Source organism: Ascaphus truei, chromosome 3, assembly GCF_040206685.1.
Source record: "Ascaphus truei isolate aAscTru1 chromosome 3, aAscTru1.hap1, whole genome shotgun sequence".
Classification (NCBI taxonomy): domain Eukaryota; kingdom Metazoa; phylum Chordata; class Amphibia; order Anura; family Ascaphidae; genus Ascaphus; species Ascaphus truei.
In genome coordinates this window covers 111,246,522-111,273,476 of record NC_134485.1, presented here as the reverse complement: position 1 = coordinate 111,273,476, position 26,955 = coordinate 111,246,522, and the positions used below count along the sequence as shown (strand labels likewise).

At 40.1% G+C, this 26,955-nt stretch overlaps 1 protein-coding gene across 3 annotated transcripts in view; it reads right to left on the bottom strand.

Moving 5' to 3' along the window:
- CNKSR2 (connector enhancer of kinase suppressor of Ras 2) overlaps window positions 1-26,955 on the bottom strand; it is a 548,762-nt gene that overhangs the window by 166,762 nt on the left and 355,045 nt on the right. For all 3 annotated transcript variants that reach the window (XM_075589347.1, XM_075589348.1, XM_075589349.1), the window contains 2 exons: window positions 25,793-25,882; window positions 24,001-24,212 (listed from right to left, as the gene is read on the bottom strand). In XM_075589347.1, coding sequence (XP_075445462.1) covers window positions 24,001-24,212; window positions 25,793-25,882 — 302 coding nt within the window. The remainder of the gene's footprint in view (window positions 1-24,000; window positions 24,213-25,792; window positions 25,883-26,955) is intronic.

The following is a 26,955-nucleotide window of genomic DNA, read 5'->3' as shown; positions in this document are numbered from 1 at the left end:
TCCCATCTCCCTCACCCCCCTGCATGTCCCATCTCCCTCACCCCCTTGCATGTCCCATCTCCCTCACATCACCCCCCCTTGCATGTCCCATCTCCCTCACATCATCCCCCCTCTGCATGTCCCATCTAACTCACATCACCCCCCCTCTGCATGTCCCATCTAACTCACATCACCCCCCCTGCATGTCTCATCTGCCTCACATCACCCTCCCGCATGTCCCATCTCCCTCACATCACCCCCCCTGCATGTCCCATCTCCCTCACATCACCCCCCCTGCATGTCCCATCTCCTCACATCCCCCCCTGCATGTCCCATCTCCCTCACATCACCCCCCCCTGCATGTCCCATCTCCCTCACATCACCCCCCCTGCATGTCCCATCTCCCTCACATCACCCCCACTGCATGTCCCATCTCCCTCACATCACCCCCCCAATGCATGTCCCATCTCCCTCACATCACCACCCCCTTCATGTCCCGTCTCCCTTACATCACCCCCCCTGCATGTCCCATCTCCCCACATCACCCCCCCTGCATGTCACATCTCCCTCACATCACCCCCCGCATGTCCTATCTCCCTCACATCACCCCCCCTGCATGTCCCATCTCCCTTAGATCACCTTCCCCTGCATGTCCTCCTAGATACATTTAATAGGATCTCTGGGTTCAAAATCAACCAAACAAAATCGGAAGCGCTAAACATTAACCTTACAAAGGAGTCAGAAGAACTGATATCCATCAATTTCAATTGGCAGCCTGGGGCGATTAAATACCTGGGGATTCAGATCACTCAAGATTTCAAGCTTTATATCAGGCAAATTTCCCCAAATTTCTTAAAACTCTCAAAGAAGACATTAGAATTTGGTCTGTGTACAATATATTTTGGATTGGGAGAGTCCACTGTATCAAAATGAATTTGCTTCCTCAAATTTTATATCTATTCCAGACTCTCCTGATACCAATCAAGAAAAAAGACATTCTCTCGCTTTAGTCTTTGGTCTCTAAATTCATATGGAGATTTGAAAGACCGAGAGTTTCATCTTAAAAAGACCAACATTGGCGGGGCTAGCAGTACCTGGCTTGTTATCTTATTTTAAAGCTGCCCAATTAGTTCAAATTTAACAGTGGCATTCTGACCCAAGCTTTAGGATATGGTTGGCGCTGGAAAAAGAAATGCGTGTTCCATTGGAACCACACAACCTGATTTGGTACCCAAAACGGAATCTTCAATCTATCAAAGAACCGCTGTCCACAATGACCAACTCACTTGTAATCTGGGAGGTATCCAAATTTAGGTGAGCATTGACTACAAAAACATCATTAATGGCCCCCATATTCAGTAATCCGAATTTTGCTCCAGGGATAAATAGCAGAGAGCAACTGGTTTGGAAACAAAATGGTTTTCTTAGACTTAAAGATCTGGAGGGTAGGAATGCGATCAAAACATTTGAGAAAATGAAGTCAGAAAAAGACTTCCCACACAGAATTTTTTTATGTACCTCCAGATTAGAGCGTTTTATAATAAATTTACACCCCGTCCCCCATTGACAAATTACTAAAAGCTCTGTATATTGGAGACAGACACGAGTAGACTCATATCTAGGTTGTACAAGGAAGTTGTCTGTTCCTGTACCTCATACCCTAAAAAATTGACATACATGCCCCAATGGGAACGGGACCTAGGGGAGACCCTAGAGGAAGAGCAGTGGGAGAAGATATTCCTGGCTGCGGCCAAAAGCTTAATCTGTAAGACGTTAAGGGACAACGCATATAAAGTGTTAAAGAGATGGTACCTCACCCCGCTGAAATTATCCTAATTTATTCCAGGTTACTGCCCATTGTGTCCAAAACAATATGGAGGAGAAACTGATCTGTTACATATGCTTTGGGCCTGCCCTCAGGTGCCGCTCCTTTGGGAACAAATAAGAGATTGGCTACAGAGGATTTTGGGCCTCACAATTCCACTGGACCCTTGGCTGTTTCTCCTTAACAGGTCAACAGAGGGGCTATCCAGAATACAGAACAGATTATTTGCTCATTTTGCAACGGCAACGAGGTGTGAGATTGCAGCATTATGGAAGCAGACAGAGGTTTTGTCTATCACTACGATCAGAAATAGAATTAGGAGGGAGAAGTTAACCTGTTTGGTCAACGACACCTGCCCTAAATTTCTAAGAGTCCAGATAATGTGGTTAGCACAAACAGACATCCCAGGGGTGAATGGTGCCACAATCTTGCTACAATAGTCTCCAAATGTGTTCTCTTCTAACGCCGGGGAGTAAAATGAGATGAGAGGCGAGTAGGAGTTGGTCACAGGAGAGGAGTTGGGTGCTCTGACCGCGCAGGGGAACCAACCTAAAGAAGCAGACCTGGAAACTGATGGTTACATCAGTGAGTACGAGGAGGTAGAGGACAGGCAGACTCACCCCCCCCCCCCCCCCCCAGATATGTGTTTTTACTTTCTTTGTATTAAGTTAATTAGGTATTGTGTATGATTATCTGATGTTTTGTAATTGCTCTGGATGTTCAAATCTTCAATAGAATATGAGTTATAAAAAATTAAATATTCACAGAAGCGGGATGACATTATACCCATTCAAAAATAATACACCCCTAACAAAAATAATACACGCCTAAAATTGGACAAAAAAAAGATATGGTGAAAAGGTTGTTAGAAATCTCTCAAGGTTCAGGTTATGTCATGTGATGTTATTATCAAAAATATACCTTAACATACATAATCATATATGCATCATGCGGACAGTGGTCTCTTCATACCATAAATCGAGATGGGCGAATTCTTTTAGTGGATTTGGATCTGCCTCAGATCGTTCGGTTTCTTTAGTCCGTGGATTTCCGCGTATCACTCATATTTTGAGACTTAAAAAAAAAAAAAATCAGTGACAATCCACGGATTTCAAAATTCGTGCACGGATTTGTAACCATCCACCAATAGATTGTGGAATCCGCGGATTTCTTAAAATACGTCCGCATTGTATCCAATGGTGGTTTTGGATTAATCCACACGGATTGAAACTGGAACAATTCGTCAACGGCTTTTTACACCACAGAACAGATTTTGAATGGAAAGCTCAGAAAATTCCAGGAAACGGATTTTGACAGTTTTGCCCATCACTAACCGTAAACTTAGTCAACATTCAAAATCTTACAACATAACTATAAATGAAATTAAACAAGTAATCAACATAATTCTTTATTTTGTGTATGATCGCCGTCAGGTATATGGATACATAGAACCTTGCCTTTATAAAAAAAAAATTCTGATAAAAGGTTTGGGTCCGATGTAATAGCGTTTTTATAAAAAAAAATACATATTTATTTAGTTAGGTATCTGTAGTGTAATGTTAGTACATATGTAGTTATATCTCAAGAAGTAAATCATTAATAAAAAAAAAAATAATGCCACAACAAAGAGTTAAAAATAAAAATCACATCTCATATTGAAAAATAGTAAACCGGTACATAAATACGTAAAAATGTGCACTGCAATAAAATATATTGTGCTTATCAGGGGCAAAGCAGTGGGCTTCCGTCTCCAAACCAGGGTTCCCAGGCCCCATATCATTTGTTTAGTCCCTGGTGCATCAACAAAAAAATGACAAGATTCTATTTTGAAAAGATATTTATGAACAAAAAAAAATAGGCAGACTTTCAGTGTATGCCAAATCATATAACAAAATGCTAGCCTCATAGATCTGTCATATACAATATATGCCTAACGGATTGTGTCAAAGCTTCATCTTTCTGTTAACATTTGTAAGTAATCTGACACAGCATAAGAAATGTTTTCAAGAGCCAAGAAGCAATATTCTAGTGTTTTGTTGTTGTTTTTTACATAGGATAATTCTCCTACCCATGGGAACACATGACCTTCAGTACAGATGCTACACAAAATGAACATAACCAACACCTTTGCTTCTTGTGTTCTTAATGCAAATACTTTTCCGAGATTAAAATTAATTGATCTACTGGTATGTATCTGTCAGACTGCGGGGAGCGAGTGGCTCAGCGAGTAAAATACTGACTGTGTGAACAATGACACTGAGGGGCCTAATCTATTAGCTTCAATAACTAACTCATCAAGCATTTTGAGTACTTCTCGAGCGAGTTTGCATGTTGTGAAGATCAGACCCAGACTCCACCCTTTTAAGCTCCCAGTCATCTAATTGGGTCTTATTTCTCTCCTGCCTACAGGGGTAATCCTGCATATGATTCGCCGGTCCTGCTATTTAGGCTCGGCCTCTTCACCAGGAGTGCTGAGCATAAATCTTGTGATGTTTGCTGGTCGCAAGCACCCTGCCTTTTCTCACCATGCCTTGCCTCGTTTACTTTGGACTTTGGCGCTGTCTCCAATCCACGACCTCGGCTTCCCCACGACTACCCTGCTCTCTCCAATCCTCGACAATGGCTTGCCTTCAACGATTCTACATTCTCCTACCCTGACCTGGATATCAACGACTACGGACCTACACACCGGACACGACCTCGCATCTCTAGGTCGGTGTTACCTAATCCATACCTTGGCCTCATGATCTTGTCCAATTTGTGGTGAGCATCCGTTACATGTGTAGCTATTCTGAAAGCTTCGATAGCATGCCAAACTCACTCGAGATGTTCTTCTTCCCGATCGGTAGCTCTCCTGCTCAGACAAACCAAGTGGGAGCTGAAAAATTCAAGTAACTTCAATAATCACACCGCGGCTGCAACTCACAAGCAACTTGCAGTTCTCATCTCGGATCCACGGTGTGACTTAGAAGAAAAAATATATTTTTACTGCATCGGATTGAAGCCGGGAGTTGACACACATTAATATCAGCTCCGGAGACCCCCTGCTTCCATCCTATGTACATTTACAAAACATTGTAACAATACAATACATTTACACGCAGCTTAATTACTTTAGTGGCTAAACGCTAAGATAATGAAGGGGTTAAATACCAGTGCCCGGTTTATTGGAGGTAGATAAATGTGGTATTTGGCCGATGGTGGATGTTTAGGCCTACCGGGAGGGTTGCGAGAGGAGATAACCCCTTCATTACCTTAGGGGACAAAGAAAAAAGTGTCTAGGGGTGTCGATTGGGCTGGGGGGCCAGCAGCCTGAAAAGCGGAGCAAATAGTTGCCTCCCCAGCCAGAGTGACGCCAGTCCAGCAGGAGATATCTTGTAGGTCGGGGGAAGCTGTTGCCGACTTCCTCTGGTAGGCGCTGCTCCCATTGACCCATTTGTATTTCCCTTCACAAGTCCTTTAACTCTCTAAGCCCAAATTGGCCAATGCAGGTGAGCCCTCACCTGATTGGTCCATGAGCACAATCTGCGCTGTGATTGTTTGCCAGCCCCACTACCATGCTTTCCTATGGTAGCGGGGAAGCTCGACAATGTGATCCCGATCAGTGCTCCAGGGTTCATTCCGATCTTAACGTGCAGACGGACTAAGTGGTGTGCTCCGAGGCTGTGCCAGAGACACTTGAAAATGAGCCCGAGAGCCTTGCTAGCGTAAAATGTAAAAGTGCTCTTTGTGCTATGAGACTGTAACTGTACCAGAGAAGCAGAGAGCAGGACTTTTCACCTGGTGATTTGAAAGGGCTCTGCTGTGAATTACACCAGACGTATGACGGTACTTAGCCCAATGGAGTGTGGAAGCTAACCCTGGGTAAGCCTTCAAAGTGGCGCTCAGCACCTAGTCAGTTAGGATTCCCCATGTATGATCCTATGTTAGTGAGTATAGCCCTGATCTGTGTTTTGTAATGTGATTGCTGGCTCTGGCTGGATCGTCGGAAGTCCCACAACAAGGTGGATTAGGCAACCGTTCGGGTGTTTCTGAGTCTGCCAGCTCTTCTTGAGGGTGCAAAGGGTTCTCTACCCACAGTTGAAATTCGATCGGTTAAAGGAAGACATTGGCCATCCAGAATGTATGGCCTGTGGCAAACTTTTTTCCTTCGCGTCTTTGATATTTTACTTGGCTCTCTGGGGTCCGGTGCGACCAAGAAGGAGACCAAAGGATCTAAAGAGAAAGGAGACTTTTCGATAGTCTCAATGTTAATTTGCTTAATTTTTGTAGGTGGAATGATTCTATTGATTTTATGAATTTTCTAAGGCTCTAATATTATAACTATAAGTTGTATGTTTCCTAAGAAATGTGAAATTATGTAGAATAGGAAATTAATGTTTTTTAGTTTTGAAGATAAATATTATTTTTTATATAAGAAGGTTAGGAATTTTGTTGTTAAGATGCTTTGGAGGTATGATTATAAAAGAGTCCATCAGTGGAGCTCGGAGGTCCCGAGGCTCGTGCCACCCCCCCCCCCCTATCTGGGTTTTCTCTAGCCCTTTATTTTGGTCCAGTGTAGGACCATTGGTTAAAGGGTTCTGGGATGGACAGTAGGTCCATTCCTTCTATGTTGTTGTTTGTTTCTGCTTTGTTTCCTCTAATTTTTTGTCCCCCCCAACGTTGTCCCTCCCCCCATACCACCACAGATCATCTCGGAGGACGCGTCTTCCCTCCTTTTAAAATGGATCATAGTAAGTCATCAGGATCAGGTAACGACACTGACGCACCCGCACTCCATCCCACATATCACGATAAGCAGAGAGCGAGTTTTAACTTTTAATCTATGACCAATCAACTACCCATAAAAGTAGTCTCTTTAAATGTAAAGGGACTACATTGAATAATAAAAGGAGACTAGCTCTGAGAGAATTTAAGAAGATGCAGGTGAAAATTCCTTCAGGAAACTCATTTTAACATCCAGGACCCTCCTAACACTTTTCAGGGTTAGCTTACTGTTCTTCTATTTCCAAGAAGAAAAGAGGAGTAGCTATTTTGTTAAAATATGACGTTCCATTTCAAATGGAAGAAGTTAAAAGGGATAAAGAGGGCAGATTTATAATGGTGAGGGGTCGCTTCTCAGGGGTTAGATTAACCTTAGTTAAGATATATGCTCCAAATGATCAACAAATTGAATTTCTGAAATCAGTTTCAGAAGATATTGGGTAGTCCTCCTCGGGGGATATAATATTTGAAGGAGATTTTAATATGACCCTGAACACCGATTTGGACAGGTCCTCATCACCAAGACAAAAGATAGCGAACAATGTATTTAACAAATTAAAATATTTTAGGAAACTTATAAAATAATTTACACTTGAAGACGCTTGGCGCATGAAGAATAAAAAACAAAGATTATACATTTTATTCTCTCCCTCACAACATTTATACAAGAATTGATTATTTATTTGTCTCTGCAAACATTTTGGATTGGTTTGCTCAGACACATATAGGCCCTATAACATGGTCGGACCACGCTCCTGTTGAAATGGTCCTGAAACCCCCTTTTATTATGCCCAAGGTTTTCCAGTGGTGCCTAAACGAGTCACTTTTGAATCAAACGGGGATCGAGGAGCAGATAGGTTACAAATTGGTAGATTATTTTAAGTTAAATAAAGGCTCAGTAAAAAGCCCGACCACTCTATAGGAGGCCCATAAAGCCTCCATTAGATGTCAATTTATCTCATTGGCTTCATATGGGAAAAGAGCTAAAAATAAATAAATAGGGAAAATTTACAGCAAAAATAATTAAACTAGAACAGGAACATAAATCACGTCCATGCGAGTAAGTTAAGAGAAGTTACATTTAAAATGCAAGTCTCAGCAATACGGCGATAAAACGGGGAGGTCACACATAACCCTATCCAAATTGCCAAGGAATTTTCTAAATATTATAATAATTTGTAATATCTGGACTCATCAGACCTGAACTATAATAAAATATCTAGTCAACAAATAGATAGCTATCTACAGGCTTGTGAGCTGACAATGTTGTCTGAGGAAGAATTGGAGGGTCTCAATGCTAAAATAAATATTTCAGAGTTAAAAGAGGTGATTAAAGGTGTGAAACCCTCAAAAACCCCAGGCCCGGATGGAATCTCAAATTTATATTATAAACAATATTGGAATTTTAGCATCATATCTTTTAGATATGTTCAAAAGTTTTTTTTATCTGGTTCCCAGATTCCCATGCAAATATCAAAAGCAAATTTAGTAGTGATACCTAAAGAAGGAAAAGACCCAATGAGTTGCGGAAGTTACAGGCCAATTTAACTTCTTAATACAGATTTACAAATTTATAGTAAAATATTGGTGAATAGACTAAATCCAATTCTTCCCCGCCTAATACATAATGATCAGGTAGGGTTTATAAGTAAGCGTAAAGCCTCAGGACAATACACGTAAGATTATTAATAACAGATTATATACAGTCTTCTAAACCCAAAGCAATGTTATTGAGTTTAGATGCCAAATAAGCTTTTAAAAAAATGCCAGGTGGGGAGTTAAACCAAATTAGAATCAGGAATGGCACTAGGTAGGGTTGCCCATTATCTCCTCTGATTTTTGCGTTAACAATTGAGCCGCTTGCAATTAGAATTAGGATGAACCTTAGTATTCAGGATATAAAGGATCTACTAGTCAGAAGCCATTTTTCTAGAAAAACCACCACAACTACATGGCTAAGTAAACAGACTATAGAATGCCATAAATGCAAAGCGAGCACATTTGTAACAAAAAGCAAAATGTTCAGCAACTGGAACTATTCAAAAATATATCAGCTTAAACATTTTATAAATTGCAAGTCGGTTGGAATCATCTATCTCGCCACATGTACCTGTGGACTGAAATATGTCAGCAAAACCTGCAGAGAATTTAGACAGAGAATACTTTAACATCTTGGACATCCCTCGCTCACGCCATGTTTGAAATTAACATGGCGGCGATGCAAAATGTATTACATTCCAAGGCATAGACCATATCCCGCAAAACATCAGAAAAGGCAACTGAGACAAAGTGCTATTACAAAGGGAGGCAAGGTGGATATACACTTTGAATACCTTACCTTTCTTTGGGATGAATGAAGGCTTTGTATATAACCCCTTTTTGTAACTATTCCAAACTATTTTGTAAGCACTGTGAAACACAATAGTGACCGTGAGTGTATTTCTTAAAGTACCAGTTGCAGGGTACATGCAACCACACACGCGGGTTCTCTTGATAAGGCTTATTTATTGAGCCTTAAAAACATACAGCACATAAAAAAATAGCTTCTCTTCAGCATACAAAACAAAATAGCTTCTCTTCAGCATAGAAAACAAGGCAGCTTCTCTTCAGCATGCAGGACACAGAAAGTTCATCACACATGTACTTTGAAAACAGACCTTATAGCAGTAATCTATTCAGTCTTTCAGTCCTGTCTCCTGACCAGCTAGCTTGCATGTGTGTACTGTCTGGGTTTTTTTTAAAACACCTTCATTATGCAACTGGGGTCAGACTAATTAAGCAGCCCTTCTCAACTGAAACTTAACCTCGTCACTGCTGCACTGCAAGCCTACACATAGGTTTGCCAGGTATATGGCTGGTGACGTTCATTCACCCTGTCACAGTACCCATATGGTATAATTCAATAATTACCTTAAAAACCTTAAAAACGATAAACGAATTAGCATCCATTAATGTATATGAATGAGTGGGACATACACACTAGCAGCATGATGCATTTGCGTCACTAGGTTGCTATGGCAATCATAGTTTAAAGGGGTGGTCATTGCCGCGACTAATGCCCACCCCGGAAGAAGGCATATTCCCTAACGCTGAAACGTACGTCGGGTAAATCAGATGCTAGTCTGATCTCTCTCGATCCCACACAGATAGGAGCGCTGCTGTGTACAAATCGCCTGCAGGAGCGACATGGTCCCGTAATGGCCACTCGGCATAAACTTGGCGTCACACAGTACAGCATCCACGCGTGATTTGGGTAGGAGCACTGCTTTATACAAACCGCCCATAGGAGCGTTCATGCTTCCGTAACGGCCACCTGGCTAAACTTACTGGTACACAATACAGCACGAGTGCTTCATTTTAATGCACATTTAACTTACCTTGATCTCTTTAATGGCATAATATTTTGGAGCATTGATGTACCTTAAACGTAGTACCTAGGCTTAACTGAACACTACATAAATATATGCCTCTTGTCCTGTCTTGCTGGGATCTAAGTACTTTATCCAACCATATATCTCAACATATTTCACTCAGTATCACTGCTGTCTATTGCCATCAGAACAGGGATATATGTACATGTGTATATAAAGCTCTATGATAAGCATTAGGTAACACCAACAGGGGTTAATAACTCCATCCTAACACTGCATGTGCCCATTTTCACCATTTGGGTTTCTCCTGGTTTGCTTTACACCATATTATATACTGTATATCGAATAGCATTTACACTGGCATATGTCCCACCAGTAATACTTTACTTCTCCGGGCATAAGAAGGGTTAACACTTACCTTACCCTAAACGGTCATCAAGTGATCCTTTGCACCTGGTTTGGTGGTGCAGGACTGTTTTCGCTGAGTGGATTTGGCGCCACAAATAACAATCCACCTTTTAAAAGTACATAACCACGCATATATGCCTCTGTTCTGCACCATCTGAACAGAGAGATAATCTAAACTTGCGAGCTGCAATCACATTGTTACTCATGTCAGTGAGGTAACTATATTATAGACTTATTGTTTCAGCAGTCACTTAGGACTTGTACTTAGTTTTGACATAGTCGGTAGGAGATACTACTGATCCAGTCACTATACCTGGTAGCTCTGTGCATATTTATAGATGTTCATCATTTAGACAGGTACATTTTTTAACATACCGAGTTATAAATATACATGTAACCTCTTACTACCACAGAACGAGATGGTTAATTTGTTAGGTTTTACCACATTTTTTCACTTTATTCACAGCATTTGGATGCCCATTATTTTATATAAGATTTGAAATAAAGTATTTTAATTCATTCACACAACAAAAGTACTGTGGTGCGCCCTATAGGGAATTCTTATTTCTCCTGTCCCCCAGTGCCGTTTTGCTGCTTCTAGCCTTTCCCAGGCAGCACACAGTAACATTATAAACATCAGGTTAGAGCCAGGTCACCCATACTGTATATTAGAAGATTTCAAACTTTCTTTGTTTGCCGATGATATTATTCTGACTCCCTCTAATCCCCTGACTTCTCTTCCCAATTTACAGGAAGAGCTTTCTGGGTTTGGCTCGTTTTTGGGCTATAAAATTAATTCGGTCAAGTCAGAGGCACTAAATGTAACTTTATCAGATAAAGAGGTAAAAATAATCAAATGAAACTTCAATTATCTCTGGAATAATGCTAGATTTAAATATTATTTTTTTAAATGTACAGTAGTCTAAAGAAAGACCACACCATTTGATTTTTTAATTAGATTTTTTTTTAACTCATTTAATTGAATTTTGTTATTAAAGAGGATAGGGGAACAGAAAATAAAATTCATTTATATATACAGGTAAACCCCGTTATAGCGCGACCCGTTATAACACATATCGGTTATAACGCGGTTTTCACGTGACTCCCGTTTTTTTTTGTTTTTTTTTACATTTTTAAATTTAATTTTTTTTTTCACACTGCACACACTGCACACACTGCACACACTGCTCACTGCACACACTGCTCACAGCACACACTGCTCACTGCACACAGTGCACAGTGCACACTCTCACTGCACACACTGCACACAGCACACTGCACACACTCCCTGCACACACTGCTCACTGCACACACTCTCACTGCACACACTCCCTGCACACACTCTCACTGCACACACTCCCTACTGCACACACTGCTCACTGCACACTCTCACTGCACACACTGCACACACTGCACACACTGCTCACTGCACACACTGCTCACTGCTCACTGCACACACTCTCACATCCATATACACACACACATCCATACACACACACACACACACACCCACACACCCATATACACACACACACACACACACACACACACACACACACACACACACACACACACACACACACACACACACACCCATATACACACACACACACACCCATATACACACACACACACACCCATATACACACACACACACACACACACACACACACCCATATACACACACACACACATCCATATACACACACACACACACACACACATACACACCCATATACACACACACAAACACACACACACAGACACACCCATATACACAAACACCCCATATATACACACACACCCATATACACACACACAGTTTCTCTCCCATATATACATACACACACACACTCTCTCACTCTACACAGACAGGGGGGGGTCGGAACAGAGGAAAGGCTGCGACCAGCAACACCACCCGCTCCCCCCTCCTCCCGCGCAGGCAGCGGGAGCGCCGGGGACAGCGGTGGGGAGAAGAAACCCCCCGCTACCACCTCCATGTAGGCAGTGGGAGCACCGGGCACGTGGGGGGGATCAGAGGTAAGCGGGAACCCGAGGGACATCCCCGCTCCCATCTCCTGCACCGCGGGCTGTCACGCGGTGACAGGGGGAAGCGGGAACCCGAGGGACATCCCGGCTCCCATGTCCTGCCCCGTGGGGTGAAGGGTGCTGCGGGGGGAGGGTGATGATGCGCCGATGCTGCCGGGGGGTGGCGGTTTTGGCCGGGGGGGAAAGGAACTCAGGCCTTTGCGAAACACTGTTCTAACTAATTTTTTTGCGGTGGCCATTTTGTTTTTGCGCGACCCCGTTACTAACGCGGTGGTCTCGGGGTGGACCCCGAGGACCGCATTATAACAGGGTTTACCTGTATATATATATATATATATATATATATATATATATATATATATATATATATACAGTGTTCGACAAACCTATACATTTGCTCGCCCCGGGCGAGTGGATTTAACCCCCGGGCGTGTAAATATTGGCCCAAGCAGCACACGTTTGGTACTAGGTGGCGAGTAGATTTTTTTGTGTGGCGAGTAGATTTTTTGGTGATTTGTCAACCACTGTATATATATATATATATATATATATATATATATATATTTTTTTTTTTTTTTTTTTTTAACTTGCATTAAGAGATTTGTGCCCTTTGCAAAGCTGTTTTTATGCTTTATAAATTGGATGCTTCATTTAGGAGATAATATTTTAAATGTTTCTAAGTGTCCGCGAGGTTAAAATGAAGATCTCTCCAGACCTTATGGCAGTCAAAAGGTTACTATGGTAACATCTGAAGCTAGAAATTAAGAAAATCCTGATTATTAGCACTAGAGAAGCATTTGTTTTTCATAAATAAAACAAAAGCAGGGCATGCTCATGTGGCGTGACATCTACTCTATATTTTGGAAAGTTGATTGTCTGTCTGCTTGCTATGCATTTTGACACCTCTTAAGATATCATAACCACATGTTGCAGGATGGCTCATCAGGTGATGAAAGGTCCATATGGGACCTGAAACGTTGTCTTTCCACTGTTCTTGGCTGTCACATTAAATGGAGAATTGCATTATGAACTTGTGAGTAGAGCTTTACTTTGTATCTCTGTCTGAGAGGAGACCTGCACTTTGAAGACATTGTTTGTCTGTGCTCTGTTGGCTGCACTGGCAGCATTCTCCTCGCCTGGGACTGTTTCCACACACTTTTGAATTTTACTACAATTCACAAATGACATCCCAAATGACAACTGATGACATCACATTTGACATCACAAATGACATGATCCCATCACACAACCCTCAAGCTACCCACTTAATCTTGGTCATTCTGAAAATCCAATTTGCAACATTAGCAAAAATACAGGAGCAGCCCAAGTCTTTCAAGAGTGTGTGATCATTGTTTGAGACGAGAGTACAATGTCTCCATCGAACAGTTCAGGACATCAGAGGCAATGAAAATATTATGGGTGGAGTTGTTTCAGCAGGAACTTCACATTAAGAAACAAAAAAAAAATCTCCATTTATAAATCATAGTGTTTCTTAGAATTCCTTGGCTAGTAGTAGCAGCTAGTACTATTTGAGCAAGTGAACAATATAGTCACTCAAATAGGCTTTTGAGGGGGGATGCTTTTTATTTAAAAATAAGTAATTAAATCCACGCTTACAAATTAAATTGTACGTTGATCACTTATGTTTCCTGGCAAAATATTTGAAGTAAAATAAAATATTTTCTCTGTGCTCACTTGGTTTTGTAATATTCCCTGCAACTCTCTCTGTAGATAGAGCACAAGGGGTGTTTGCACATATGCAACGTTAGCACCTTATCTACCAAAGGAACTTCAGGGAGATTCCATATAATTCAGGAAGTACACAAATAATACATGCAGCATGAATAGATCCAAGAGGGAATGAGAGAAAATGGGCAGCTGTGGTAAGGAGGGTTGGGAAAAGAGGAATAAGACAAGAGGCCATTTATGAAGGTTCGATAGTACAGTACAACAAGGAATTTACCATTCTATTTAATGAACTACCCTCATTCTATCCTGTCTCTCTTTCCCAAATTATCTTTCTTACTGCAACTGTCAATTTTCTCTGGCAGTGTCATACGACTCATATCGCCTCTTATTCCCTTCATGCTATATGCTTTAAAAACAGAAACTACTGTATGATCCTATCACACCAAGCCCACATGAATGAAGGGGGAGCATACTTAATGCCATAACAATACCCTTACCCATTCCCAACACTTACAGAGACCCACCAAAAAATTCAATAACAAATGGCAAATGTTTGATTTAGAAAGTTTTTCAGTGGTTATTACTTTCAATCTGACAAGTCTGTGGTAATACTACAAAACAAGCAGACTGTACTTGAGGTATTCTTTAAGACAAAGTCACACTCTCTCACATTAAAATAACACAAGAAATGCTGCATTAGTTATACAGGCAACTTTGAAGGCTCTGAGGCATGAAGTTGGAAAATGATTTTCTGGCAGAGAAGGCTGTTCATTAAGTTAAAGATTTAGTGCATGTTTATACAAAAGGTGCAGAGGGAATTCAATGGAGAGCATGACCCAACCAAGAGGTTGTTCAATTATTTCCCAAGGAAAGAAGACACTGTACAGGAGTCAGCTGGGGTCATGATATCAGAAAATGAAGAGCAAAAAAACAATATCAGTTTGTGTTACTTTTCATCATATGAGGCAAACCATAACGTTTTCAGAGTAAGGAAGACCAGACATTTATGTACATCCACCCCTAAGGAATAAGAGCCAAAGAATAAAGCTAGCACACTCCCTATTTGTTATTCCCCCCCCCCCCCAAGCTTCAAAATATATCTTCATTATACCTGGTCTGCTTTTCACAGGATTAAGGGGAATTAGGCATTAAAGTAAGGAATAACACAATGCGCTTTCTTTCTTTAATGAACCATGATACGGTTGTTTGTAAAACAATGGTTATAACGTTTCAATTAAATTGGAAATCTTCTAATAAAATAGCCTCTCCTGTAAATATGAGTTAACAGCCTTAATGGGCTAACTATGGGCTAACTTGTGTTACTCTGCTCCCCATCATTTGACTATGTAGAAAGGGATAGCCCCTCATTTGTATATGTCTTGTGACCAGTGATGTCATTATAGGGAGATAGAAGGGTATACTGTATATAGATCTATTCTTCCAAAAATACCAGGGGAGCGCAGCTTGCAGCCATGAAAAATAAAAGGACATCACATACAGTAGTATATCAAGATCTCTCTGTGTTCCGGAGAAGCGGAGAACAGCGTGGTACACAGGGAGATCGCGACCCACTGTGCACCTGCCACCCGCTACTGACCACGCATTGTTTATTCATCCTAAGTGTAAGCCTCCATTTGTATTTTTATTGTGTACCATTATACTTGCAATCTACACTATATGGTCTGTTTCTTCTTTGGAGATTGGCTGCTGATATTTGCTGCATTTCATCTATGGGAACATCCACCCCTTGAGTTGGATGACTGCTCCTTTTATTTGCTCGATTGTGAGTAGCCATTTGTGAGCCCCCTATAAGATTCTATTCACTTTGTATGACATTACTATACTACTGTATGTGATGTCCTTTTATTTTTCATGGCTGCAAGCTGCGCTCCCCTGGTCTTTTTGGAAGAATTGAACATGCAAGACTAGTGAAACAGTCTTATACTAAGGGTTGAGTGTGTTTGTTTTGCCGCTTATTCACTTCTTGATTTTGAGCACTATAGTACACTTCTATATGTGTTGTCACATCTAATATTCAGTTTATTTGGGCACTTAGATTTATTTATCCACATTTTGCTCATTTAATTTTTGGGTTTGTGAGAGCGCTATCGAGCACCTTTTTGTTATATGTATATAGATCTTCCCTATTTTCTAGAAACAGCTTCTTCAGAGCTCAGACTGAAGCCTCACTGCGAGTCCTGTAAATAGGTTTGTGTGTATAGCTGTGTGTATTAAGGATGTCCTGTCACCATTTATTCTTTTCAGTTAAGGAATATGGCAAATATAGTTAGCGCCTAGATGGCCCAAGATTGTTCTCATTTGGGAACTAATGTGTATGTATACTGTATCAGATCAAATATGTATAAGATGAAGGTTTTTTTGGTCACCACTTTACATTGTTGTTATGTCCCATGTACAGTACATCTGGTATCTTTCCTTTTTGGAGTACTATGGGTAATGATTAGCACATATTACTAAGGGTTCAGAGTGTCCAGTTTCTACTGGGGTTATCTCTGTACATTTCTGTCAGATACTGTACATGCTCCTTTTTTGTTATTATTTTCACTTTAATTGGGATATATATCTATCAATATACCGTTTCAGGATATCTATCATGTTTCAATTCCTTCTGTTATAGTTACAGGCATACCCCGGTTTAAGGACACTCACTTTAAGTACACTCGCGAGTAAGGACATATCGCACAATAGGCAAACGGCACCTCGCGCATGCGCCTGTCAGCACGTCCTGAATAGCAATACCGGCTCCCTACCTGTACCCAAGCTGTGCGCAAGCGGGGAGACTATAGAGCCTGTTACACATGCTTTATTTACATCAGTTATACACGTATATGATGATTGCAGAACAGTACATGCATCGATAAGTGGAAAAAAGGTAGTGCTTCACTTTAAGTACATTTTCGTTTTACATACATGCTCTGGACCCATTGCGTACGTTAATGCGGGGTATGCCTGTACATTATAGCTACAATATAGTCACTGAGCATTAACAATATATATATATTTATATATATATATAAAGGAAATATTACTGTATGCTCATTTGCATGTCTTAGACAGGTCTGTGGAGTGTTTTTGTCACTTTTTTTTACCCACCATAACTTAACTAAGTATATATATATACAGTGGTCGACAAATCCCCCAAAAATCTACTCGCCAAACAAAAAAATCTATTCGCCACCTAGTACCACACGTGTGCTGCTTGAGCCAATAGGAGCTCGCCACGATGTTAAATCCACTCACTGTATATATATATATATATATATATATATATATATATATATATATATATATATATATATATATATATATATATATATAATCTCTCTGAGGTAGAAATGTGCTTGTGTGCTCCGCCGGATTGAACGGTCTTTCAAACATTCATTATTTCCATCTCGAATGAGTCCCACTCATATGATCTTGATAGCTGTAGGCGGTAGATTGATCCATACGGCGGCTCATCTGGCATATATATTTCAGTAAGGAGAAAACTGCAGTACTCTGACAAAGTGCCCTGTGCGTGAAATATGTTAGAGTGCTACTGCTTATTTTGGCTGTCATGCTATCCCTGGCTTCTTAATAAATCATGTTTTTACCAGTAAGTAAACCTGTGGGACCCCATTCTTTCCAAATGAGCTGTCCTTTCCACTAACCTGTTCACAGATAACTTTAGTTTATTCCCACCATAGGCCCAATTTAAATGGGGCACTATTGGCACTATGCAGGAGATTGCCAAGTGAAATCTGTTTTTGTATGGCGAGCACAGTCAGTGGATGTGAATAAAGCTCTTGTTTGTACTATAAAAGTTCCTGGCGCCCTTCATTATTCTATCTGCATATCCACGCCCAGCCTACACGGACCTACCACCCTGAAAAGGTATGAGAGACTGAGCACAGCCATGTATATCCAACTCTATGTAAACTCCTTTAGAGCCGGGCAAGGAGAGTTACAGACGCAGCGGCCGTTATTCGAACATTTCATGTGTTGTATACCTCGGAATACCCACGTCATGGCGCGTCATTACCGCGTGTTGACTCGTGTTTAATCGAATGCAGAATAATTTTAGTTGTAGCGGTCATGTAAAATGGCTACAGTCATCTCTCCTGCTGACAGTAAGGCCTGGTAAGTTGTGGGCATGCCAGCAGTAATTATGGAGGTTTGCCCTCACACCCTGGTGGAGTGCCCTGTGTATGGATGGGAGTAGTCACATGCTCTGACTCCATGGTTAGTGATGTCAGAGGTGTGTCAGCTTCCAGAGTGTACATAAGGCACAGCACTGAGTCTAAAGTTAGTTCTGCGTCCAGTTCTGCTAAGAGGAGGAGGAGTTCTGGCAGGAGTTCAAGTTCTAGTACTAGCCTGAGTTACTGAGAGTTCTAGTTATGTTATAGTAACTGAAGAGGAGACTGTGTCCAGGGACCAGGCACAGGGCAGTGATCCCTGCGGGGATAGGGAATCCCTATCTAAGGGAAGATACACCTTTTAAAGGGAGGCACTGACTGGACATGAGTGGCTAGATATCTACTGCGAGGGGCAGCTAGCCCACTCAGGCAATAAAGATGTTCTCAATCACAAACCCTCTCGTGTACATGTGTGGAGTGAATGTACAGAGAGGAGCACCACGAAGGAGTTCCTCAACAGGATCATCCCCATGCGGACGCAGGGACCCTGATGAGGTGGAGGCGCTGCACTGGAACTAGGTGAGACTCAGCACACTACCTCAGCTGCCTGTCTGGACGGGTCCTCCCCATACACCATCATGCGGGAGACTCAGGAGTCCTGTTGCCAACAGGTGCACCACCAGACACTACCACACTGTAATGGGGGCCGGTTAGACCACAGGGGCCAATGTGAGATTGGGTGGGTCAGGCCGGTTCAGAAATACCGTTACATAGTGTTCTGGTTTTTAAATACCTGCAAATTGGCACAGTACTGTACTGTACACATTAAAATTCATTCATTTCTGCCACGGAAATTCAAAGAATTGCACCCAAAGGAATCGGAATCCATGAAATTCAAACAAATCGGCCGCGTGGAGTACAGCAGCGCAAACGGAAACGGCTCCGTGATATGTTGGAATAACGGCCGCTGCATCTGTACAATACCAATATCCTAAATAAATATTCTTCATTAGCACCTACTGTAGAAGAACTGTTCCATTAAATCTTATGTAGGACTATACCTGTACAATTCAAAATCATATTCAAACTAGGCTGTTCATTGACTATCTTAATTTAGGGATTAGTAGGAGTTGAGGAACGAGGTACAAAAAAAATGAGCTTTCAATAAAATGCATGTATGCTTCAAACAATGAGAGCAAATAGCCACTGATGAGATAAAGAATCAGCCCCTACAGTTACAGTACATATTGTGCAAATGACATGAGTGAAATGATATTTGACAAAAGTTAAACCACTGCATAAGATATTAAACCGGAGGGTTGAAGATCACTAATCGCCTACGCACAGCAGCACACAGCTGTATTATCCCACAGGGAGAGAAATGCTAAAAAATGACAATTAACAGAAACATGAATGGACAAACAATTTATTGTTCTTTAATAAATTGCACAAATTGCCATTACTCATCTATGCAAAGATTATAAAAACTGTTGAATTTCTCACTAATAAAAATACTACATTATACAGTAATTCCAAGAGACTGACTGATCTTTGTTTGACATCTTATTCTCAAAGCAAAGAGGGTGATTATCTGGACTTGAGACCTTCTAACAGAATGATGGCTCGATGAAGGAAAACACAATGAAATCACAGAGAAACTTACCTCTGAAATTACAAATAAAACACCAACGTTTTAAGCAATATCCCACCCGTATGAATAGTGGTCCAGTTATAAACTGGAAATGTCTTGCTCACTATATTAATTGTTTGGCGAAAGGGATGGGTGCTGCTTAGGATCTTGTAGTAGAATACAACAAAAGCATAAACTATGGGGAGACACCACGGAAAAGGAGATCATATTTAGCGCGCTCAGAAAGTGTGTATGAATAAATATTAAAATAAATATTTAATTGGATTAATTTAAAAAAAAGAGGAGACACACAACTGTGCTCACATGACTCTAATGACAGCTTTTAAAGTAAAAACAAAAATGAAACACAAACATAGACCAACATGTGATAATTTAATTGTAGTGATAAACAAGATTAAAGTTCCACCAAGACTACATATGATTTTATAAGGAATATATTATTATTACGTAATTGTTAGGTATATACTAATTAACAATACTTATTGACCTCACAGGCTGCTCTTGTTTATAGCTCGTTCATCACTACGATTAAATGATCACATGTTGGTCTATGTTGCACCCTGTGTTTATGTAGAATTTTTTTTACTTTAAAAATTATTAATCCTTTAACCCAATTAAATATTTATTTGAATATCTTTTCATACACACAATCCGAGTGCGCTAAATAGGATCTCCTTTTCCATGTGGTCTCCCCATAGTTTATGCTTTTGTAATATCTCAACCGTAACTAAATGAAATATGCAACGTAGGCAGGTACTTCTTACACTTTTGAAGTTGGACACGTTGGCCCATATTTAGTAAGCGGTGCTATTCCACAAGACACCTTCCGAAACCGAAAGATACCTCGTAGCTATTCATTTGAATGGCCGTTAGAGGTCTTCGTCTGGCGCTAGGAAGGTGTCTCGTGGAATAACATCGCTTAGCAAGTATGACCATTTATATTTTCTAATGACTTCTGGTAAAAAAACGTAAGGGTAGGAGTCCACGTTCCCAAAAAAATACAAATGCAGCCAACGCTATTGCCTCTTCTAACGCGTCAATGTTCAAAAAAAAATTTATTTAAAAATTAAAAAAACATGAACACAATTATAAATTAAAAAAAAAACATGCCTGGCAGAGCATCATTTTCCATTTGTTAACATTTTCCGTTAACATTTGGTTCAATGGCTTTGTGTCAAATCTCGCGCTAAATGACGCACCAGCTGTGACTCACATCCGTATGTTAACGGGTGTAAGTGTTGACTACTGTACATCTGTGCAACATTTTTTTTTCCTTCTCTAATTTTTGAGCAATGCTGGATTAAAGGATTCCAACAAGCATTTGTCAATACTAATTATTTCTACTACTGCTGTTTATTTGTATTGCTATTGTACACAAATCCGGGATAAATAATGTGTTTAAGATCTCGAACCAAACAAGTAGCTAGCAAGAAGCTAAGCCTTGTTTTTAATAAGGAATACCACCTTGGGGCTGAAGATTTATTTGATGAAATAAGAAGGCATGACTGCACCTTTCTGCATCAATGTTGACATTCTTATTGTTCTAACACAGATATTAATAGATGCTAATATTTGAATTATATTCCTTTTTTTTTAGCTATTTAAATTTTTTTTACTAGACTTATGTTCCATAAAAAAAGTATTTAAACAGGTAAATCAAACTTAAGCAGCGAGCATTTCTTGGAATGCCAACTCAATGCTTATGGCTTCTAAGACCACATGTTGATAGGAGGAGGTGTCAAGAAATGTTGCGCTGTGTAGGCTGAAAAACAGAGGGCTTTGAGACATGGCGTGCTCTACAGTATAATACATTTTTACTTCCTTCATGGACATTCGATTTATTGACAACATTAAGATATAAAGATATCAATTGAAATATAAATAACATCTAAGAAGTTTCAGCTATGTATTTAATGGTAACTTTTTGATGCTTCGAAGCAGGTCCTGCTCTGCAGGTGGAGAGTGGCCGAATAACCGCGAGGAAGTACTTCTTTATGGAAAGAGTGGCAGATTCATGGAATAGCCTCACAACAGAAGATGTAGAAACTAATACAATAAGGCAGGGGTGGCCAACTCCACTTCTCAAGAGCCACCAGGTTTTAAGGATAAAAGGTCAGGTTTTAAGGATATCCCTGCTTCAGCACACGTGGCTCAATCAGTGGCTCAGTCACAATGACTGGAGTTGGCCACCCCTGCCTTATTGTAGTTGGGTCTACTTTCTCTGTTGGTAGACTATTCCATGAATATGCCACCCTTTTCATAAAGTACTTCTTTATGTGACTCATTCATAATGGCTGAGTCACCTGTGCTGAAGCAAGGATATCCGTAAAACCTGGATTGTTGGTGGCCCTTGAGAACTGTAGTTGGCCACCCCTGCAATAAGGAATTGGATGAAAAATGTATTGGATAAACAACAATAAACGAAAAACAATGATTAAATATGGTTTGAAGTCGTAGAACACATAGGAAAACTGGCAGACGAGGTGGACTACCTGGTTCTTATCTGCCGTCTTATGTTTGACTCCCACCTGAAATTTCGCTCTCCGCTCCCTACCTTTGGAAGGCTCTTCCACTCACTATCCAACGAGCTCCCTCCCTTCACATCTTAGAGACCCACCTAGAAATACTCCTTCACAAACACAGTCTAAAACAGCTATTGCCATGGTAAGATTAGTTTGCCTGTGTATTGACGTCTAAAAGATTTGAAGCAAGTTCGTAATTGCGGATTCTGAAAAGTTATATTTAAAAAAATGGCAATTTTTACATCAACCTACCACAATCGCATTACCCAGAATAAGACGCAACAATTTTTAGGATAAAAAACTTCTATGCAATGGTACAAATATCTTTGGTGTCCATTTATTCTGAATTGTGTAATACTAAATCTGTGTTACTGCTGCTTTAAAAGTACACACAGTGTTCCTGATACGGTATTATCAGTGTTTAACAGCAGAGGATGTTGCAGAAATAGTTCTAAAAATTTTATTTTTATTACTGTATCATTCACTGTATATCAATTATTCTTGTATCACACTAACGCAGTGTGTACATGGTACAGTATACATATCATCAACATACCACAGACTTGTACATATACTGTAAACTAGTCAATTTACACAAGGTAAACGCCAAAATGTGAAAATGTATTTGCATTGGACAAATACACGACTCAACTAATATGATGTAAAAAATAATAACAGATTGAAACACCCACTTACATGTCAACAAGCTAATGTGGTTCGTAGGCATGAATCAGGCAACGCTGTATGAGGCAATCTATTAAAATCCAAAATTAACTCGCTATATATGGAAGTTGTTTATTTTAATTCCGATAATTTTTATTATGCTCAACACATTTCCTGGAGCAATTTCAATTGGGCAATTAATGATTTTTAGTTATCAGGTATAGCTTGAAAAGATTCCCTATTTAACAACTAGATCATTTAGCTTTTAGATGTATTGGCCTTGCATGGATAATGTCTTAATGATTATAGATCAGATAAAACGACAGAACACACACATGTATACCAGTCCAAAAGACCTCCAGCAATAATTCAGAGAAGTCGTCGAAAGTAAGAAGGTGAGCCTTCATATAAATCTTAGCAAGGCCAAAATTGTATTCAACAAATGTGTCAACTCTACAAAGATTGAAATAAACTGAATAGAACAATAAGAAATCGAAGACTCTCTATTTAGGCCACAAAGTATCAATAGACGGTAACCTTTTAATTAAAAATAGGAGAATAAAGGTGGTATGGAGCACATATGGAAGAAACAAGACTATCTTGCAAGGGAACCTTCCCTATGCCTCGATAGGAAAGTGTTTGACCAGTGTATCCTGCCTGTGCTCACATCTGAAGCTTCAGACCACTCAAAAGAGAAATTGAGAGATGTGTGCTTGGTATTACCCAAAGAGCCCCTGCAGAAGGTCCCCTCTGCAGCCTCACGTAGGCCCTCCTTAGCCGCCAGGCCCATATCTATCTCCACCCCCCACCCCCTAAGGCCCATATCTATCTTTAATTTTCAGTGCTTCCTTAACATTTTGAAATCTAAGCAAAACAATAAGACACAGAACACAAAATGAGGCTATATTTTCTCAAACATTTAGAAAATCTGCAGGTTACTCACATTATAGGAGGCTGTATCTGTCACAGATGGGCTCACATCTTGCCGAAGTGTATCCATTTGCACTCCAGGAAGCAGGGCATAATGGCTCGGACTAGTGTTCTTATCCCCCTTCTTCTTGGATTTTTTCCCAGTCTCCTTTTTGCTGCTCCTTTGTAGCATATATTCTTCTTGGATTATTTTGTCATTGCTCATATACCGAAGTAGTGAACTTTCTGAGCGCACAAAAAGATAACCTTCATATTACTCGGATGCAATAATTGAAATGTACAGTATCTCCCCGTGAAGGCATTATGTTAAAGCATGCATTGGGGATTTTATTTCAATGTCTTTTTTTCCTTACATTTTTTTTTTCAACAAACAATTTACATTTATTTCTAGCAATTTTAAAAGGTGACATTATAACCAAAATAATGATCTCTGTAGGCAATGTGTAACTCAAAAGTGATTGTGTTTTTTTCCAATGATAGCCACAAGCAAGAGGACACAAATATATTTTTGTTCACAGCTGCAGCAGATTCAGTTTCAACCACCCCAGTGTACATCTGCGTTGCCCCAAAGGCAGCATAGCTGTATAGCAGCATAGCTGTCTTGGGTTAGCCCCATTGCTACCAAAGGGGACTACAACTCGTTTGCAATGCACTACAAGCCCGTCTGTAAGGCTAAGGTCCTACAGTCAGAAGTGACATAACATAACGTTCATCTAATGCGAAACTAGTGCATGTCCCTAGAACTTTAATATTAATAAGAGTGAAGTCCTCTGCGAAACAGATTCTAGTGCCTTCATTCTAAGAGGAAAAAATCATTCGGAAGGGTTACACAATCCATTAGTGGGCAAGAGAAGGGTTAGCCAGCCAAATCACCTTCTATAACGGAGCTCTGACACTTAAAACGGATTCCATTTTACCACTGTATATTATTTATCTGTCAATTAGTTTAAGAGATTGACACACATATTTGGTGTGAATGTATGAAAGGGTTAATTAATATTATTATCTTGTGTGTACATTAAGCTGTAGACTCTACCCACAAAATATTATAGAAATTTTAAAAAAAAAATGCAGCCAGCTACCATTCACTTAAACATCAACTCCATTCTAGTGACGGAAACACCATATAATTTTGATTCAGACTTCTCATGGAAAGAAATTCAGATTCCTAGTCCACTAGTCAATAGAGTGTGACGCGGTCTTCCCCTTTCACGAGAACTGTGACGATGACCCAAACAAATGACCAGAACAGGGGCAATATTTACTGCATTAATAAGTCAGTATAGATGCAAATCGTTGCATAAAAAGAGATTAACGTAATAGTCGTTTGGTCTGGGTGTGATCATCTCCTCAATAGATTCACCAATTCTCAAATGCACAGCTATTTGTGTCAAAATGGTTCTTCTCGTTCCCTCCATTTTTCACGTCCTGCCTCTGTACTTCTTTTCAAGTCACACACCTACCCTCGCTCTCCTCCCGCCCTTTCTCTCTTCTTATTCGCTTACCATACAGAATGCTTTTTCTCCTCTTTTTCTTTACTCTATTTTAAATTATTTTCTGTCCTTATTCGTCATGTCATTTTGAATCACATTCACAATCTGTGTTTTACTTTGTCAATTCTGCCACTTTTTTTTTTCTTTTTCTTATCTCAATCTGTGTTTGTTAATCTTTCCGTCCTCACTGCATCTGCCATTAGTCTCCCCCAGCGATCCTATAATAGAAGCACTTCTAGTTTATAATGTATGTGTTTCACTTTAGTTCTTCTCCCTAAAAAGAAACCAAACAAAACAAAACACTCGACTCACCTCTTCTACTGTCTCGTTTCATCTTGCTGGGATCTTCGTAGTCCCCAACCCAATTATATTCAACAGGCATAGAGATTGGACGTAACTTGCCTGTACATAAAAACAATATAAAATCTGATGTTTGCTATATTTTCTTGCTAAAGCTATGTTGTCATTACATTATAGCAGGGATATTAATTTAGACATAAATGAACACATTCTAAAGCTGTATAAAAAATAAGTAGTAAGAAGCAGAAACAAGTAAAATACATGGGTTTTACATATTGTACATGGGAAAATCTCAGTGACAGCTCTCCTTGGGCAAATCATTTCATCCCCCTATGCCTCAGATACCAAAATTATATTGTAGGCTCCACAGGACAGAGACGTCATTGTAATTGCTTTGTACGGCGCTCTGTACTCTTAGCACTATGCAAGAAGAGAAATACAGCTTATAATAATATACAGTGGCTTTTTTTGCTTGTCCATCCTTCGGGTGAAGCGCATACACACACACACACACACACACACACACACACACACACACACACACACACACACACACACACACACACACACACACACACACACACACACACACACACACACACACACACAGTGAGTGCCTGGTGCCATGCAGTACCTTACATACTTCAGGTTGAATGATATCATAGAGCATCAGTGACATCAGCAAGCCTTGGGTGAGACACACTCTTGCCTAGACAAAGAGTATGAGTGACTGTCCTGTACTATGCACAGCTTTATATACCTCAGGCTCAGTGATGTTTTTGAGCCTGAGTAAAATCAGCCACACCAACTCTGTATTCTTGAGTTTCTAAAAATTATTATATGAGAGCATTGTAGTTTAAAAGGTACAATCCGATTTGTGTGTGATTTAATAAAGTAAAAAACACGTGGCTGTAGGAGACCGCACTTAAAATAAAATAAAATACATGTATATGTTTCTAGATAAAATATTTTCTGCAGCAAAATGTGAAGCAAAATCCACATACTGTATGAATCTGAAAACCTACTTCACCTGCAGGAGTTGACGGCACAAAATTGTATAAATAAATAATTTTTTTCTTTAAAAACAAAATGGAATTATAGATTTGTAGGGGTACGCTGCACGCCCTGGTAATATTAACTTCGACCTCTGACTTACTAGAGATATGTAAAGTTTT